This window comes from Acanthisitta chloris, unplaced genomic scaffold, assembly GCF_000695815.1.
Source record: "Acanthisitta chloris isolate BGI_N310 unplaced genomic scaffold, ASM69581v1 scaffold13647, whole genome shotgun sequence".
Lineage (NCBI taxonomy): Eukaryota > Metazoa > Chordata > Aves > Passeriformes > Acanthisittidae > Acanthisitta > Acanthisitta chloris.
The window spans coordinates 257-20,366 of record NW_008681009.1 but is presented as its reverse complement, the minus strand read 5'-3'; the positions used below and the strand labels follow the sequence as shown (position 1 = coordinate 20,366).

Genomic DNA, 20,110 nt, shown 5'->3' with positions numbered 1-20,110 from the left:
TGTATTTCTTTTCCCCAAGTCTTTTCTTTATGATCCAAGCCCTTTCCAAGTTCTCATCCGAGCCCCACCTATGCCCTTTCCGAGTACCCATCCCAGGCCCATCCCAAATTCCCATCACAGCCCATCCAGGCCCTTTCCAAGGCCCAAAGAAGGCCAAAGGAAGGCCAGTCCAAGGCCCAAAGAAGGCCAAAATATGTTGCTAATGTCTGATCCCAATGACTGCTGTGCTCCTTGAACAAGAAAAGCCAAGATAACATCAAGACCTGATCATGGGCTATGACGTAGAAAACAGCTGGCACAATGTACACTACTCCACAGGCATGGGTTGGAACTGCCCATCCCAGCAAGTGCTCCTGTAGTGACAAAATGAACCCTCTCCCCTCACCCACCCAAAGACATCTGTTCTGGCATGGCACTCATGCCTATGAAATCTTCAAACTCCCTCCCTTGGGTTCCCAATCGCTTGCCTTTCTCCCACAACTTATCTTTCAGAAGACTGAGGGTCTGAATCCATCTTCGTCAACAAAGAATGGGGAGTGTGGCTGAGATGCTCCTTTGGTGGCCAGTTCCACCTCGATGGCTGCGAGAAACATAGACCGACGCACAAACTCAGACCGGGAGGATGGCAGGCATCATGTGCCTTGAGGCTGATGTCTTCCGAGATTCCCCTGTCCCTCAGAGGAGTGGTGGGCATGCGAGTGCGTCCCCGTGTCATGCTTTGACGTTAGGTGCTGTGCCAGCTGAACGTGACCACACCAGCTTCGAATCCCAGCAGTGGGGTACTTCAACTCGTAAACAAGGGATGCTGAGCACTGTGCCAAAAATTCAGGGGTTACCCCAAACTGCCAAGTCATTGATCACCTTGCCCTGTTGCCCTTCATTCCTGATATGTGGCTTTGCTTTCTCAAAACAAACACAAAGCAAATGTTAACTTAGCCCTGGTCACAGCTCTCCAGCAAAGCCAGAGACCTTATGGTGCAGTTCTCACCTTGTCTATGGCACTTCACTGTAGAAGTTTTCCCTCTGCATCTGAAACAAAAATATTAAAGCCATCAAAAAGCTGCATGATAACTAAACAGCTCCATAGCCCTTAGGTCAGTATAGGAATCCCATCCAGAGTCCAACTAGAGCCTACATTAAGACAAATAATAACCTAAATTCGAGGCCCCTCTGGGCTACTCCCATCATTTCCCCTAAACCCTGCACTCCTGACCACACACAGACTGACAATGGCTACTGGTTCTGGAACAGCTGTACAGGTGGTGCCTTCACAGACTAATATTAAATTCACTGTAGACTCTTCCAGCTATTCCACCTATCCCCAAGCATATGCCACAGGGCAGAGCGGCTCCGGGCCAAAGACACACACACACAAACACACACTCTACAAACAATGCAACATGATAATGAGAGAAAACTCTCAGCAAGAAGAATGACGCCAGGAACTGAGATCCTGTTGTACAAGACAACCTACATACAGTACACCGATGTTCAGCTGACGATCTCTAAAGAGCCCCAAAGAAGAGTCTCACTGAACCATCTGTGACAACAAGTGCCCGTCCAAACAGCAGAGATGGATGTCTGAGTGGTCTATGCCCCAGATATAAGAAACTAAGAATACAGAAAACAAGCTCCTGTCCCTGACCATGGACGGCTGGAGAGATGAGCTGCCAAGACAGCCTGGAACAATGCTCTAAAAGATGCCCGACTGGAAACTTACAAGCTGCGTTTCTGATCCACGCGGAAGCTTGGCAAGACAAGGAACGGACACAAGCGGCCCTGTGCCAAAGAGTACGGACACTGAAGACCTGAGGGATGATGTCTGAAGCATCTGATAAGCCCATGGAATGCAGGGGAGAGACCTGGGGGGCCTCAAATACACGAAGACAGACTGGACAAATGACAGGATGCAGACAGAGCCTGGAACTGCTCTGCCCTGCACAGGCTAGTGTTGAGCTCAAAAGAAACCTGTTCTCTTTACAGTCCCTAAGCAGCCCCTTACTGGACACCCCTTTCCCCTAGGCTGCATTCACACGCCCTCCTGGCAGTTCACAACCTAGCACCCCTGCTATCATTTCCCTTCTGGAGCAGCTCCCTTGACTTTTCTTTCTGAGGGCTCTGGGTCTGAATCCATCTTCGTCATAAACAAAGAACTCCTTGGCTATCTCAGAGTGTCCCGTAGTCACCAGCTCATCCTTTGCCCTCTCTAATGGAAAAAAACAACCAAACAAGGCAATTAGTACAGGTGCTTAGCAGCACATCAGCACAATCCCACTCTGCTGCCATGCGGACACTGGCTAGAACTGCTCTGCCGCGTGCATTGTCTGGTGTGGAAAAGCTAACTGCTGCCTTTATCTGCCCGCAGAAATCGGTTCCAGACAGGATGAGCCTCTCCTCTATGCTAACCTTAGGACCCGACCTCATGCCCTTGTCCCGGACTCTTCCCAGCTTTGATACTGCACCTTAGCTCTTGTATGGCTGCAACCTCTGCAGGCATCCTCAACCGACAATGACGCTGCTGACTCGACCAGTATGGATGAAAATTGGTGCATTGAGTCTAAGGTCTGCCTTTGACATGGGCAGGAGCTGCAGGAAAACACCTTGCTCCTAAAGGAAAAAGAAAAGGCAAGTTATTAAAGCACTTTGTTATTCCTAAATGCACAACTGAAAGCTATTATCTTGTAAATATCTGTAGGCAAGTGCATATTCTCCATAGAAAAGACCTCTGTTTCTTCAAGCACTGGGTACACTTGTTGAACACACCTGAGTTGACTTAAGGGCTGCTTTTGGCTAGAGGGAGAGCAGAACTCCTACCTCACTGCAGCCAGAGAGCTGAATTAGCTCCCTGAGCTGAGGCCGTGGGTAATATACCGCTTGCCCACACCCACTGCCCTTCCCACGATGCCCTGGGAAAAGGGAGGGGTCAAACTGCACCAGGCATAAAGGCTGTTGGTGGAGCTGTGCTTGGTTCGTTTGGCTGCCTCAAGGTTGGGAGGGCTGAGGGCCTGATGGATACAAGGATTGTTAATAGGAAAGGCAGCACCTGCTCCATTCCTAGGGCTACAGCGACCTAAAGGGGAAAGACACCAAGTAGGGAATTAAACTTGCTGTTTCTGGGGGGTAGAAAAAGTAAGATAAATGGCCTATATACATACCTGTTTAGAAAAAGAGCTTGTTAAAAGCAGTAACATCATCATTATAGAAAGAGGAATAGAAAGAGAGAGCTTTTTCAGTTAGCACAAAAGAGAGGGCTGTTTAGGGACTGATGCTTTTGGGAAATAAATGTGGTGGATTTCTTTTCAGCATACACTAAGGTGCACCCTACTCATTCTCACTGCCCACCTCTGGGGCTGTCCTGAACTTTTTCATCCCCGGGGTGGGCAGTACTGACACTCCCAACTTGCCTCAACCGATGCAAAATTCCAAAGTGTAGCATCGCCAATTTTGTCCCCAAAGCGAAAAGCAAATCTTCTCAAAATTTGGCCCTGAAATGTCCCATGTTAGCCCCAAATTTTCTGCAAGCCCCGCCTACCAAAGGCCCTAAAACTGCCCAAAATCCCCAAGTCAAAGATCCTCATTTTCACCCGCAAAATGACGCCCAAATCTCCCCAAAGTTTGGCCCTGAAATGCCCCACATTGCCCCCAAATTAGCCCTAATGCCCGCTCTGCAAAGCCCCCCAAATCACACACAATGACTCAAAATTGCCATGTCTAAAATTGCCAATTTCACCCTCAAAACGATGCCCAAATCCCCCCAGACTTCCCCGCTAAAATGCCCCAAAATTCCCCCGGGACGGGCGACATCAGCGCCGATCGGGCACAGAGCCCGCGCGGCGCATCGGAGTTGCTGTACCAGGTGCTAACCACCGGGCGGCAGCACCGAGTCCAAAGGCTCCGTGTAGGCGCTGCCGTCCCGAGGCAACGCGCGGCTCTCTCCCTCGCAATACCCACGCGCGGCCACAAGGCGGAGCCACGCACAGGGGCAGAGTGCTGAGGATGGTGTCTCAACTCCGCTCAGGCTCCGCTGCGCCGTGCTGCCCCTCCGCACCTGTGCCCGTCCAGTGCCAGATAACAGCCTTTAATACAATTTCTTGTGGCCAAAAACCCTTTAGGCAACACAGTTGATACAGGGCTTTACTTTGAAATCAGCTCACACACAGGGACCACCTGGCTGTTACTGCCCTTCCCTGCCAGCGGCACTCTTAAAATTCACAGAAACTTTCTCCACAGCCCCACAGACCTCATGCTAGCACACCCTGTGCCAGCTTCCCACTCAGACACCTCTCCAGTGAGGCCACGGCATTGTGTGGAAGGAAGAAACCCAGACATTCCAGGGTTTACAGTGGTAAACTTCAAGAGAACACCTGTGCCCATGGTGTTCGCAAGGAAAATAAGTAGTAGATAATCCCCAAGCATTTGCCTCCACCCCATGTGAGGACTCATCTGTGGAAATAGCTCTGCTTTGAGCTTCCTACAGACACAGCCAATACACAACCACAGGTACTTCGCTTCTCAGCCACATCAAGCCAGATTCTTTTAATTATTTTCCCTCCTGGGAACTTTTCTTTGCTCAGGGTTTTCCTGGGAGGCCTCAGCACTGTGTCTGTGTAAGGTGATTAGGATGCACTTGCTGTGCATCCACACGGATGGGCTGCAAGCAGAGGCAAAGCCCCTCACCTTGGAAAGTGCAATGAAACCTCCTTCAATTAACCATCACTCATCTGTTGGCATATAAAAGTGCTTTAATGAAAACCAAAACATCAAACAGCACATTGATGGAGTCCAATGCAGTGTCAGTTGTGTCCTGGCTGCAGCAGACACCTGACTGCACAAAGGGAACGGAACCAGTGAGGACTCTAGATGCTGATGCTGCCAGAGCTCAAAGTCTAAGCTCTCAACAGCCACACATGAAGAATGTGAAGAAAGTGCTATCTGGTTCCTTCAGCATCAGGAAGCCACAGTGGCAGGTGGCCAAACACAGTCAGTTGGCTACAAAACCTTTAACTCATATGACCAACAGTTACTGCAGGAAAAAAAAGACAACAATCTCAGAGGAAGCTGTCTACAGATAGAAGCCACCACGCAGGGTTCCACGCAAGTCCCTTTATGCTGCTTCTTCACTTTTAACTCCATACAAGTGATTCCAAGGTTCCTGTTTCTGAAGGTCTCACTCACTTGGTTTGCTTCTTCTCTGGCATTTCATCCACGTGTCTCATATGAAGTTCCTGAAGGCAGGTTCTTCCTGACTCTCCTTGGCCACTGGGGGAAGAAATGACAGTGCAGCACCATGTCAGCACTTGTTCTACTTAATGTTGCTGGAAAAAGCTAGTCAGGACAGCCAGACCAACATGGAAAGTCTGTTTGACCTTCAGCTACATTGTAGGGCAAAGAAAATAAATGATTCCAAACACAAATGGAACAGGGAAACAATGAAGACTAAGTCTGGGCTCTCTAAGAGAAAAATCACACTGTAAGATCTTAGAAGACTGCTCCAAGACCACAGTCATGGGAAGAGAGGCAGGGGCAGAAGCTGTAAGGCCAAAAAGAGGATGAAACATCTGTGCATCAGTTGGGTTCAGAGGTCACATGCCCCAAGCCTAACAAGGTCTTCAGTTTACATGTTATACGGCTATTGAGTACCTCAATAGAAAACTTACAATTGAGCTTCACAAAGGTTAGAGAGTGATAACCCTGGACTGAGCACTGCAGCTGGGCATCTGCTGTGGATTCTGACATGTGTATTTAGGTGACTGAACGTTTGCTTGTTTCCTAGGCTCTCCTTACAGTCCATCCAGGCAATGAAATACAGAGGAATGTCCCAACTAGACACACAGCTTTTAGACCTCATTCCCTTACCTTCATGGCCAATGTCATTAATATAATTCTCCTGCTCTTCTTGCTCTTCATTCAGAGTTTCTCCTGTCAGGATTAGCTCAGTGGGACCCATGGCAGAAGCATCATCAAGTCCTTGAAGGGAACAGGATGCCTGCACACAAATCAGTGCTAAGGATAAGGCAGCACATGCTGACAACTTCTTTGTGTACATAAACACAGCAATTAACACCTGCTCTAAAGGGACAGAAAGCTGCTCCTGGATCCCAAAGATACAGGACATCAGCAGCACACTTACCTCATATAAGAAGCAGTGCAGCCAGAGTTGTCTCATATTCTGCCACTGCTGCACATCTCACTCAGTCAAGGAACCTGAAAGTCAAGAGTGAAAATTTAAAGACTAAACTGAGCAAACAATCCCAGATGTCAGTAGCTCACTTTATATCAGAAAGGTGTGCCTCTGTTTACACACATCCGGGAAAAACACTCACACCAGAGAAGCCTTGGGTTTTCCTTCTACAGTAACTCATCTGGCACAGCTGTGAACGGATGCCATTAAGTTTCCCATCTCCAAAACGCACGGTTATCCTTTGACATGGAGTTTTAGCCTGTCACAGTTAGGAGGGACAGCCAGATGGCCCAAGAGAGATATCACAGGACTGCTGGGAAATGCGTCCTTGGAAGTGAGACACAAATAAACTAATGCCAGCACTACCTCAAAATATTGGGGGAAAAGCCCCACAACATTCTGTTCTCTCTCTTACTAAACACTGAGGAAAAACATTGTGCTTACAGGGTGGGACAGGGGTCAGGAGAACTCCATTTCCCTCCTGGGGTGCAGAGATGGTGGTTCTCACCCTCCCTACAGGGTTGCTCCTCTCTCTAGGCAGCCAAAGGAGCACCACAGCAAAAGGCCAACCACAGCAAAGCACAGACCAAGCCCTGGTTACAGGGAGGTTTCCCAGCGCAAAGCCAGCTGGGGCACCCTGAAGGTACCCACCAGACTCTTATGTGACCATGTGCTATGATGCCACAAAGGTCCCTAGGCCCACAGTGCTTTTTCTCTTGCCCCTCTGCAGCCCAACAGCAGCTCCCTCTGCTCGCTTGTTCTTGCCTCACCATCCCACATGGTGCCTCTTCTTCTCCAACAGCTCCTGCTGAGGAGGGAGGACACAGATAGCTCTGAGAGCTGACCTCCAGCTGCTACACCTATTCTGAGGTGCCTCATATTTTCCAGTAAGATTGTTTGCTGGGTCCCCTCTAAATTACTTGTGCAGCAGGTCATCACGTCTAGGATCTGTTACCGTAACACTGTTGTCCCAGGGGCTTCACCATCAATACACATCCACCCAGCTGTCCAGGTCAGTCCTACCGCCCTATCTACACACTCCATTTCCTTGGTTCCTGATCTTCAGGGCCAACAATGCTTGGCTGCAGCAGGGTATGTAGTCAGATGGACAGATGCCTGCAGTTAGCTGACATCCGGCACCAGCCCATTGCAGGTTTTGCTGCCACTGTATTTGGACACAGGCTTAACCCTCATAACCTGTCAAAGAGTCCTGGAATATTAACTGAGCACAGATTGCTGGAATATTTGCTGTATGTTTTATGCACTGTCTTTCTCTGTACTGCTCTTTCTTTATGAGAAATTTTGTTTGGGAAACAGACAGTGATTGTGTCAGAGAACATTACAAGGGCTGGAGAAACAGCTGGAGCACAAAGAGAGTGCTTTTCAGCCCATGGCACTGCTCCAGGGTGCTAGGGCAGAGAGCAGCAGGAAGAAATCCTTCTTTAGAGAGGAGAAGGGGAAGGCAAGTCAGAGGCTGCAGTTCTTAAAGATACAGTGTTTGCAGAGAGAGGAGTTGCAGGCAGAACGCAATGAAAAGGGCTTTGAACATGAGAAAAAAAGGCTGGTAAGGGCAATTCCAGAAATTATTTTCCTGTTCTGCCATGTTTCCAGCAGTGGCACCATCCAGAGTATTTGTCTTTCACACATTTTATATCCAATATGACTATATCATTTAGAGATAAACAAGGGTAACACATTTTTGATGTGTCTAAATGGAAGCAAAATGGGAAGTAAAATTTTCCATCTCTGCCACAGAAGGAGCCTTTCTGCATTTAAGGAAAGAGTTTTCATAAATTATATCCATTTCTGACTTCTACCAGTGAGAATCATAGAATCATAAGATGGTTTGCCTTGAAAGGGACCTTAAAGATCACCTAGATCCAACCGCCCTGCCATGGCCAGCAACACCTTCCACTAGAGCAGGTTGCTCCAAGCCCCATCCAACCTGGCCTTGAACACTTCCAGGAATGGAGCATTCACAGCTTCTCTAAGCAACGTGTGCCAGTGCCTCACCATCCTCACCGTAAAGAATTTCTTCCTTATATCTAATCTAAACTTACTCTCTTTTGTTTTAAAGCCATCACCCCTTGTCCTGTCACTCCATGTAACTGGAAAAAGTCCCCTTCCAGCTCTCTTGTACCACCTTTAGGTACAGTAAGGTGCTCTGAGGTCTCCCCAGAGCCTTCTTTTCTCCAGGCTGAACACCCCCAAGTCTCAGCCTGTCTTCATAGCAGAGATGCTCCAGTCCTCTGAGCATTTTCATAACCTTCCTCTAGGCTTCCTCCAGCAAGTCCATGTCCTTCTCATGTGGGCCCCAGAGCTGGACACAGATAAAAACTGAGGATGAGATTTGGTATGAAAGCTGTCTGTGCAATTGTCAGTGTCTTTCTGTAGGAGTCTCTGAGCAGCAAAATGCACAGCAGAAAATGTTGGAACAAAAATCATGGAAGCAGAACAAGCAACAAAACCAACACCAGACTGCCAAAGTGATAGTGTTCCAGAGCAGAGACCATCACATCAGAAGATGGAAAAAGAAGGCAAAAAACACCATGGCCTCCAGCAGTACCTAAGAGAACAGAACCTTTTGCTGCCCTGGGTGTCACTGCTAGCGTGAGGAAACTGCAGGGTGGGTGAGCAGGCACTGGAGCAGGTCATACACCTGGTCTGTATCTGGTAGGTGTGAGTCAGTGTGCCAGAGCAGTTGTGACAGTTGGAATTATGATTCCTGGACAGGTCTTTAATCTCCCTTCCATCGCAGCTCGAATGCACTTCCACTACTCTGTCCTTTACATGACTTTCTTTCTGGAGTTACTATTTTAGTTCACCAGGTTGGGCTTCAGGTAACAGATCTACTGTCAGGTCACATGATCTCTCAAATACCTGTCTTTGGAGAATCACCAAACCAAATGGCAGGCCTGGGGGTCTATTTTGCCTACAGTCTCACTTGCAGGCTGGCAGTCTCCAAAGAAGGTAATCTTATGTCAGAATGATACTCAGATATCTTTTCAGGCAGGGCACCTAGTTAGGATAAACAGACTTTTTGTTGTCTGTGAATAAATGAGGAGAATGCTGCAAAGCTAAACTGACAGCTAACGAATGGTGTAAGTACCCGAGGTAGCAGTAGTGCTAATGGAAGGGAAGAGTTCCCCACTCAGGCTATAAGGTAAAGCACAGTTATCACCTGGAGCCCACAGTGCAACTTGTGCAGGACTCCCCTGATTTCCTAAGTGTGTCACTCACTTTCCTGAGTGAAGCATGCAGTGTGAAAGGTTAACAGTCGGGCACATCTAGAGAGTTTTCTGCATCAGGAGTGGGTTTTTTACTGCATTCTACTCTGATGAGCAGAGGTGCCTTCTTTCACAAAGGGGAGGAGAAGGAGGAGGTTATGCTTGTTCCTCTTCCTCACATCCCCAGAAGTACAAAATACAGTGGCTGTGTCACAGGGAATGTTATTATCAGCTCTGGATAACCAGAAATGTACCTGTTCTTTTCAGAAGGGTATTTAGGAAAGGAGAATGGGCATGGCACAATTTATTTGCAGGAATACTCAGGGTTATATGAAAAGATGTTCTTCTTTCATCCAGAATTATGCTAAAATAAATACGTGTGATACCTTGTTTCAAGTAACAGCTAGAACCAAACTAGGCATAAAATGTAAATGTTGTTGCCTGACATTCTATGTACACTCAGAAACATGTCACACCACTCAGCAGAAAGGTAAGCATACAAATGTATGCATTTTACAAGAATATAGCACTGATGGTAATGGCAGTTTCTAAAATAAACAAAAAAACCAAAAGTAAAATTAAGAAAACTCGTAGAAGGGAACTCCTTTGAAATCCTGACACATCTTTGAATGGCTAGCAGTAAGTCTCAGACTGCATTCCTTCAGAAATAATGGACAGGCTATGCCTTCAGCTTTCTCTAAAAAGACAAAGTCTCTCATCCAGATGTTTACAAACAACTCTGAGACCTTAATAGCTGAAAGGGATATTTTTAAACTTTAGAATCCATAATATGCATGAGCCATCCTCAGATTTTTGTTAAAAAAAAAAAAAAGGGAAAAGAAAAGATGAACATAAATATAAACTGGAGGCTTTGACATTTTGTTTGTTAAAATTAAGGTCTGGCAAAAATAGAACTTTCTGTATATTATGCAAGCTACACGTGAGGCAGTTTTGCACTTTGGACATGGAATTCTACTATTTAAACTCTATTTGGCCTCTGGAAACGTTGACTGGAACATGGGTGGTTGCACCCAAGACCTGTGCACCTGATGGACTGGGCCTGGCACCTCTATCCCCGAGCTGGGTAGGAACACACACCCTGCTGACAGCACAAAGACATTTTATTTAAGGCATTGATCCGGAGTTCCTTGCTTTTCTTCTTGTTTGAGTTCCCTTTTACATAAAATCATGTGCTAGTTAGGACAATGCTGTGCCTACTTGAGTTTAAGTCTAGCTAGGCCTAGAGAAACAAGCCTAAAACTTGAAAGATATTAAACCCTACTGCTGTTTTTACCTTTAAGCATTTGGAAATGGAATATGCAGTGATTAAAGGAAAGCACATGAAATACATTGAGATGAATCGAAACTTATTTTTCAGACTTCATTTATATGTCGTTAATCATTACTTTATAATCACTGTAAAATAGAAGATTGCCTATTTAGGTATTTTCTCTTCACTGCAGAACCAGCTGAGAATAGACCACTACTGCCAAGACCCTGCACTACTACTATTTTACATACAGTGTATCTGGGAATATATTTAGTATTACAGTACTTCCAAGCATTCATAGACTGCTTTCTCACTGCTAAAGTGCAGCCATAAAACAATTTTAATGCTACTATTAAAATAACTGTCTGTAAAAGCCATGTATAATCTAGCTCTTTTGCTGGCTTTGCTGAATTTTAAACATTCACAATGTGTTTTCCATCCATGAGGAAAATGCTTGGACTCCTTGTTTTGCAGCCTACTAGAAACAAACCCCAAGAATCTGCATATTAGTTGTAAAGCTTTGAGTTGACTAGGGGAGCATGAGGGAGGAAAAGAAGAACACAGGAAACAAGAGCACAGAGGTAAAAAAAGCCTCTTAAGCTTCAGAAAAAGAAGACCACTACAAATATTCATAGAAGTTGGGGTTTTTTATTATTATGGAATTAGGTTTTCTGTCTAGGCAAATATTTTATTTTGCTGTTTATAATCCAAACTCCTATAATGTTGTGCTAGAGTACAGGATTTTGAAAAATGTCTGGTCTGTTTTTATCATTCAATATGACTGAGAACAGACTGCTACATGCAGGTTCTTAGAATGCTTCTACAATAAAAGTAGAAGTTAAAAGAACAAAAGACAAACAGGTTTGTTGGCTTTTTTTCAGCCTGGATGAGTTGCTTAGATGATGTCAGAACATCATTTCTCATACCACAGTGTCAGGTAAGTCAGTAAAGTAACTTTAAATATTTAAACCTGATATATTACAAAATATTTCAGACTTGATCAATGAACATCTTTTAGACTTTTAGACAAGTAAGACTGCTTTTCTCATCAGGCTGCAGTCATCTTGTGCACCTAAACTACACGTCAGTTTAAAAACTACCATAGCACATTAGCTCTGAGAATTGTGCAATGAGTCAGAAATCTCCAATTGTGCAAAGTCTTCCTGGTTTCTGGAATAGACCTTCTGATCATCCCATGCCTGGTGCTCAGATGAAGAGACTGAAAGCAACATTCATGGTGAGTAACCACTGCACAGCACATCCCCAGGGTACATGTGACTTCTCACCTTCAGCTTCCTTCATCAGCTCCCACATGGGGAGAGGGCAGCAGCCATAAGAGTCTATTTGAGGACAGAAGGTACAGTTTTGATGAGCAGTGGTTTAGCTGCCTCTAGAATGTCCAGTTCAGGGTCCAGTGAGCGACCAAGTCCTTCCAGAACCATGATGGCAAAGATGATGGAAGCAAAATTGCTCTCGAGCTTCACCTACAATCACAAGAGACTACATGGACTCATTGGACCTTATTTTCTTCTGTACTCATTCAACCAAGTTACCAGCTCTGGCTAAGCTGAGAGGGGAAGGAAGAGGCTGGGGAGAACATATGCACACCTAAAACAATACTGTATCTTCACCAGCTGGAGTTTCAGAGCTCACTTAAACACAGCAGCAAGCCCAAACATAAGGCAACAGTTTCAGGGTGAGAGATTGAGTGTTTGTTTTCAGTTCCAAGAAGGGGAATGGAATTTATTTCCTTCCGTACAGGAATAGCAGGATCTTAGAAGTGCTCACTCTTGCTAGCATAGTTGAGCTGCAGTAGTATCTGTTCAAGTATCATACTTGAACACATGCACTTGTATAATGGGAGCTCACCTTCTGAATGGCCACAGAAGATCCCACAAGTCACAGAGGAAATGATTCCCTGCTCTGCCTGTGAACAAACTACTCCCCAGTTCCCAGCCAGACACTAGCATTGTTTCAAGGCATACCAAGCACTAAGAATTCATGAGATTGGGAGGGCTTGCTTTGTAAGGACCTGAATTGCATTTCATGCTATTAGAAACCTGCTTAATGAGGCTTATTGGCAAAAACCTCTACCTAAGGAATGTTTAGAGGGACTCTTTGCAGACCGAGCAGCCCTGTGGCTGACAACCTTCTCATCTCCTCTAGTTCAGCCCACCACAGCTTTGTTGATTTCCAGTGTTGTTTGCAATTGCAGAATCTTGTCCCCCAAGTAATCAGTTTTAAGAGGAAATCTCTGTTCTGTGAGCAACTTCTCACTTTTGAGGCCTCTGAAAAACCAGGAAAATGGTCTACTGCTGTTATATAACCCCATATCAAGACAAAGGTCCAGGGAAGAGAGCATGCAATGGTATATAAGTGACATATATTAGATTTCATTTTCTGCTTCTAAGGGACTATAAAAAAAAAAGATAGGAAAAAAACACGTGTTACAAAAATATTCCTTTTAGTAAACAATACCAACCATTAAATGCAGTATTAAGACCAAAAAAACTCAACAAAACAGATATGCTGAGAAACATGCCAAGAAACATTTTTTTTATTCCTGCAGTCCCTCTCCTAGTGGCTCATTTCAGAAGTCAGTTCCTCTCCTTGTCAGCCCCTCATGCTCCCAGTAGTTCTCCCTCCCCAAATAAACTTCCAGCTGTTGAAGGCAGACAGTGACAGGACCTCACCTTATGGGTCATCAATAGTTTGAAGACATTTGAGAGGAGATTTGCCACTTGAAGCTGGAATACAAAAGGAGAAGTTAACAACTGATCCAAAAACCCCTTTTGTTTCAGTTTTCAGTGCTACGTTGCACTGAATTGCAGGCAAGTGAAAAGGAGACAATGTGCACTTGCCTTTCCTAGGGCAATGGTGTTCCCCCGGACCTTGGTCACTAGTTCAGCCATATCAGCCTTGAATCGCTCAATGTCCTGGCACTGGTTAGCACGGGCGTGATGGAGGATCAGTTCTGCCACTCTCTCCCCCTGAGAATCAAGTTGAAAAGGAAAATCAGAATGTGATCACTGGTGACTTGCAATCAAATGGTTGCAGATCTAGCTTAGTAGCTGATAAGTACATCTGGCAGCACAGGATGGGCTTGAATACATGGTTTGGCACTGATTCCTTGGCATGCTTTGGCAGGTTAAACAGACCAAAGTAAAATGTCACCCTCTTGAGATGCACAGGTGAACCATTCAACCTGCACCTGAGAAACAGGCAAGTATGAGCACAGATGCTTGTTCCTCAGAATGAACAGGAGACATCAGCACTGGATTCTCTTGTCCATCTGAGAGTGCATTTCAAGTGGAAAGGAAGATAGGGTAGTTCTCCTTATACAGAGGAGCTTAGTCAACCCCTTCACCTGTTTTACTTCCTCTTCTCTACAGATGCTGACACACCAGCAAAATGGGTGAAGGTATACAGTCTTTCCAGCAGCAAGGCTCCAGAAGGGAACATGTGTGGACAATCAAGATATTAATCCACTCCCTTCTCTTCTCTAGCAAAACCTGACAGATTCTGAAAGTCTCAAATTCAAGAGGCTCACTGGCAGTCCTAACTTGCAGCAGAGGGACGGGGTGCCAGCCACTGAATCCTGTTTAGCACCTTCTGCTTCTTGACCCTCTGAAATTGCTTCACTCCTGCAGCCTGAACATCTTATCCCTGTATTTGGTATCGCTTCCATGCTAGCAAGTCTTCTAACCCCTTTTAGGGTGGATTTTTAAAGGGAAATAGAGAGAAAATTCTCACTTCAGTCATCAGACTCTCCAGCTGTCTCCTTTCCAGCTCCTTGAGCTGTGTCTCATGGCAGAGGCCTCACCTGTCCCTGGACCACAGCTGTGAAAACCGCACGGAAGTTCTGCATGTCAGCGCTCTGCAGCTCTGCCACAATCCCTGCATCCAGCAGCACCAGGCAGAGCTGTCTGAGGGGTGGCTGCACTTCCACCACGAACGTGTCACAAGGGTCCACCACCGCCATCTGTTCCTTGCAGCTGGCACTGACATGGGCTGTGCCTTGAACCAGGATGTTCCCAGGGTGCAGGTCAGCATGGACAAAGTTGTCAATAAAGACCTAGAGGACAGGTAAGTCTTAGAGCAGCTCATTCCAACCAAACCTACCCACACCAAAACTCCCAGGCAAACAGCAGAGGTTTGTTGCTGGTGCGCATCACCCTCGGCAGCACCACAGCAATTGGCTTCTGCTGAAGAGCAGCTGTGCTGGCATGGCATGGGTGCTACAGAGGGTCAGGTAGGACAGCCAGGAGTCCCAGCAGGGAATGGTGGTGCTCTTCAGCAATTAACCCTAAACTGGTGGCACACTGGTGGGCCCCAAAGAGTAATACAGTAAGAATGGACCACTTACCATTCAGTGGTAAGGGTTATAGTGAATGGTTAAGTTTGTCTAGTCCAGGACATCAACCCACATTATAACTGAATTGGAAAACAAGTTAACAGAAGGGGAAACAAATCTATGCAGCCCTTCTCTGACTCTGCTAGCAGTTAGCACCAGAAAGGACTAGCAAGAAGGTAAGCACAAAACAAGACTTCCCCACTAACCCTCCTGGCCACCTGGGGCTGCAGAACTTCCTGCCCCCAGGAGGTTATCTTTGTATTTCATGGATTTCTCCTACAAATTTGTCCAACACCCATGTAAATAGGGTGAAATATGTGGAAAAAAAAATACATTTTTTAGGTGTTGCCTGAAAAAATGACCTCTGGTAATTTTATGTCCTACTCATTGTTCTGTTTTGAGAAACCACAGACAACAGATCTATATTCACTCTCACACACGCCTGACTACATATATCTCTGTCATAAGCTACTCATTTCTCTGCTTTTGAGTTAAGACTCCAAATTATTTCACCATTCCAGCATGGAAAACATTCCACACCAGAAATCATCCTATCTGCCTTCTACTGCACCTCCTCTAGTTCTATTACAGCTCTTGAAATGGAGGATCCTAGAACTGCACAGAGTTCTCAAGAAACAGGTGTTTGTTTTACTTACAGACATAATGCTGTTTCTTTGCTCTTTAATTCTTTCCTACTCCTAAAATTTGAAACCAATGTTAACATGAAACTACTCTCATTCCACCACTGCTTTTCTGAGTAGCAAAAGCTATTTCAAAGCCTGCCATACTGCATGGAGTCAGAGCTGCAGGCTTGCCATTGCCCTAGCATGATGCTGCTGTTATCAGCTGCATTTCATCTGGCACTTACTGCCCACACACTCAGTACTGTCAGCTTCTTTTGCAGCTCTGCCCTGCTAGTTCTCATGGCTCCTCAGAAGGCAGCTGTATCACCTTCTCAACACTCTGTCACATTTGTGATTATTTTAGCCACAGAAGAACTAGACAGCCAGAAGCTGAATCTGGCTAGGTTTGTTTCCTTTAGTCCATATCCAGTTCTTACAGAAAGGCAGTGTTAAAGAAGACAATAAATGAAGAAACTAGTTAGCTGTTTGCCCTGAGTTGCATCCATAGTCTCTGCAGAGTGCAGGATGTTTGCTAATTACATTGCATGTTAGAGTCCTTGGGCAATATATGAATATTCCTTAAAGAGATTAATGGGTTTCCTAAGCAATGTGCTGACCAAGGTGCACAGCTGGTCCCACTGCATGCAAGCAGATGGCCCTTCTGCAGTGTCTTTGGTCCATGTCCCCGTGGACATGGGTACAGGTAGGAGATGTGAGAAGCCAATAGCTTCTCTCTTTAGCCATGTTGCCTGATTACCCCAACTGAATAGCATCTGCAGGAAAAGAACCTTCACTCCTAGCCTCGGCCAAGTGCCTACCATCTTCAGCAGCATGTCCATGCCCATCTTTGCGAGTCTCTGCCGCAGCTCTCTGGCAATCTCTGCATGCAGGTAGTGTGAAATAGGCTCACTCTCCTGAAACAAAGAGCTGCAGTCAAACACACCCTGCATCCCACATTCAACCACACCTTCACCTGGGTGCCAAGCGTAGAGGGGAGATGATAACAACACCCTAGAAAGGCCCAGCTAGACAGAGGCCGTATCTAAAGGTGATAGAGAAGCACAGATTTAGTCTTTGGAAAGAGGGACAGTATCTCTGGGACAGAAATACCCTTGCCAAGCTCACATGAAGGAAAACTAAGGCTTGGCAGTAGCTTTGGTTGGTGACTCAAACATCCCTATGGGAAGTAAGGCAAGGATCAAGAAGCGTCAGATTGCTGGGCTCCTTGCTTTTACCCACCACAGAGGAGAGGTGAAGCGTGGCGTTGGTTTGCAAAGCACAGGCAAGCACATGGTGGCTGGACACACTCCTGGTCTGCTTGGTTTCAGGCCAAGTGTTCACTTCTATATGGAGTTGTCTGCCACCTGACTTCCATGATGCACTGCTCACAAACGAAAAGACTGGAAGAGACACTAAGGACACCAATATCCTTAAGTAAATAAGAGAAAAGCATCCTTCTGCCTCTGATCCCTTCTTCTCAAAAAACACCTCCTTGACATGTTCTCCTCGGGGCCTTCTCCCTGCCACCACCACCCCCAGACCCTGCAGTTCTTACCTCAAATGTTTCCACTAGAACATCTGTCGTTACCAAAGGCCAAAGGGGAGTTGGAAACTTCACGAAATCAACACCTAGAAAATTCTGTCGGAAGCGCTCCAGATTTCTGGCTTCGTAGCGTAAGTCAATCTCAAGGGAGAAACAGAAAAAGCAGATTGGAGATTAGATTCAGCTAGAATTGGATCTTCAGAATCCTGTATGAGGATAGGACTCTAGGGTGCAATACTCACTACCACCAAAAGTAGTCAGAAAGCCAAAGCGAAAACAAAATAAGAGTGGTGCTCCTTACACCTTTATAGCTTTCCTGACGGAAGAGTAATCAGCTGGGTAATGGATGGCCCACAACCCAGCACCTTTGAAACATGGGTGCCTTACTGAGGCATGGCGGCTCCAAATAGACCATGACTGCATTACATTCAAGGACAAAAGATCCTGAACCAAAGTTTACTGATCAAATAACAAGGCAAGCAATCAGGGTAGAAGAACTGCAGCCCTTGCCTCACTTTACAGACAGGCAGCCTGTCCTAGGTTACAATGTAGGGGGTAACCCGGGGTATGTATTCTATTATCACCTTCACAAGCTGTTAAAGCAGGTGGGGGCAGTGATCTTTATCTCCTACTAGTCACTGATGGCTCCCTTAGGGGCTGTCTCTGTTTAATGGGCTGTCTGGGACCCATGCATGACCCATAGAATTACATAGTCCCATTGTGAGATGCTTTCAAACCAGCACACAGCCATTGCAGGGAGAAATTTAATGTAAAACATACAAAACAATATGCTGTGCACACTCCAGGCCCTGGCTCTTCAGTGATCTGTGCATTGACACAAGGGCATCTCTCCTACTGCCCACTGCTGCTCAAGGAGGCAGGATAACCTTACCTCACCTCCCTCATCTGACAATGGGAAATATCCCAGGAACACTTCTGGTTCTTTCAAAGAGAAATAAAGCAACAATAAGCCTATCAGCTGTTCTCCTAATCCTCAGTCTTCAGTGCATCCACCAAAAGCTCTGCTGGACTAAACTAGTTCTTACGACTACAGTCAACAGTTTACAACACAGATTTACTGTGTGGATTTTTGCAATAGCAGAAAAGAATTAAGGCTTTGAAAAGCTTGTTACGGACTTCATATCCTGCAATCTAGACACAAAAATGAAATTTGCAGATAATGGTTCATTTTACTAGAAACTCTTTAGGTTTGATGGTAACATCTCAGGACTGTGCCTTTAGAAGACATAAGTGAATCAGGATGTTTTCAGATATATTTGCAAAGCCTAACTTTGCAAATACTATGAGTTTGAAGTCAATAAAATATAGAATGTGTTATTAACTTACAGGAAAACATATTATTTATGCCAATATATATAACTCAAAGCTAACAAGATTAGTGAGTAGAGATTGCAAATGTGTGTAGGATTAAAGAAAAAAAACCAAACACACTCCTGAGCACTTCTTGGAGAGATTCTTTTCCTGAGGAGAGGCATGTCACCAGTGTTCACCTTTCACAATGCTGCCAAAAGGACTGTGACAATACCTAGACAGCTGTTCAGACTGTTCACTAGAAAACAAAATCTAAAATCGATTTTCAAAGTGTCTAAAAAATATTTTTACATCTAATAAAGATTGTTAAACCTTTTTACTGTGTTGCTTTTTCACTTTGTGAACAAAGAAGTTTTCCTACAGCAACATTATGTAACTGATTAGAATAAAGAACATCAGTAAGGAACAGGACAGCCTTCACCTAACCCTTTAAAATGCAGTGGTGTGACCCTCTGGTCATCCAGCAGAGCAAGACAAAGGGCAGTTTTGTTTCAGAACATGGGTACCATGGCATGGCACCTACCTGCTGCATCATAAGCTTCTCAAACTCCTCCACAATCTCTGTCAAACTGAGCCACTTGAATCCAGGGATAAGTCCAATGATGTGACTACCCAGCTTCATGAGAAACAGGTCCATCTGGACTTGATGGGCCAGCCCAGGGTGCAGGACCTGCACAGGAATGAGCAGTGGCAAGATCAACTCCCCAAACACTCCATTTCAATGAGCTCAACTGATAGATACCAGGTAGAGAGAACCCAGCCTATTAGACTAGGGTTTCTAGTCTAATAGGCTGGGTTCCTTGGCTGGTCCTCAGAAGAATCCACATTTTACCATGGATTAAGTTGGAAAGAAATATGTAGCACTTGTCAAGTGGAATAGATCTATGCTGGACACTAGTCACACCCAGTCACATTTACCACATTACTCCCACTCTGCCCCTGACTAGTATTTGAAGCTGCTTGAAGATAAGGATTCATTATATAAACTTTGCTGGAAAGAATTTATGTTTCAGATTTCTCCACATGAACAGAGAAGGGGCTTCATTGTCTGGAAGGTGCAACCAAGCTTAATATTAATTCTTTCAATGTAAACTAGGCCCTTCTAGGTATGTGTACTGGAGCTCTCTGGCTGGGAAGAGCTGGAGCCACTACCAGCTTGGAACAAACGCACTGAAAAAAGTACACCGAGGGACACAGCATCCCTTTTTCTTGCTCTACCTGGCCCTAACCAGCTACTCCTCTCCATGAAAACTGAAATCTGATCGACCTCAGCCAGCACACTCCGTTTTCATACATTCATGCAATATGACTTACTTTAATAGCTACAGGTGTGAGATGTCTCGCTGTTGAAGGGTTTGCATTCAGGAGTGGTTTGGCCATCTGCTCCGTAAGGGCCATCCTACTCACACGACTTCCCTGGGAGCAGTCTGCCAGGCTCAGTTCCTCCCTGCTGCTCTTATCTCTTATCTCCTTGTCCTTCCACCTTCTCAGCCACCTGAGGAGGCCTCTAAGGCCTGACACTTCCCACGCTTCGAAGGCAGACCCGAACTCCACGCGCTGTTGCGGCTCCTCGGCGCGGG

General features: G+C 45.6%; 1 protein-coding gene across 1 annotated transcript in view; it reads right to left on the bottom strand.

Moving 5' to 3' along the window:
• Nucleotides 1-12,018: 12,018 nt before the first annotated feature.
• ADCK2 (aarF domain containing kinase 2) overlaps nucleotides 12,019-20,110 on the bottom strand; it is a gene marked incomplete at its 5' end in the record, with an annotated part of 8,344 nt that continues 252 nt past the window's right edge. Inside the window, 8 exons of the mRNA XM_009077941.1 lie at nucleotides 12,019-12,162; nucleotides 13,372-13,425; nucleotides 13,540-13,668; nucleotides 14,502-14,753; nucleotides 16,474-16,569; nucleotides 17,211-17,339; nucleotides 19,054-19,200; nucleotides 19,845-20,092. Coding sequence (XP_009076189.1) covers nucleotides 12,019-12,162; nucleotides 13,372-13,425; nucleotides 13,540-13,668; nucleotides 14,502-14,753; nucleotides 16,474-16,569; nucleotides 17,211-17,339; nucleotides 19,054-19,200; nucleotides 19,845-20,092 — 1,199 coding nt within the window. The remainder of the gene's footprint in view (nucleotides 12,163-13,371; nucleotides 13,426-13,539; nucleotides 13,669-14,501; nucleotides 14,754-16,473; nucleotides 16,570-17,210; nucleotides 17,340-19,053; nucleotides 19,201-19,844; nucleotides 20,093-20,110) is intronic.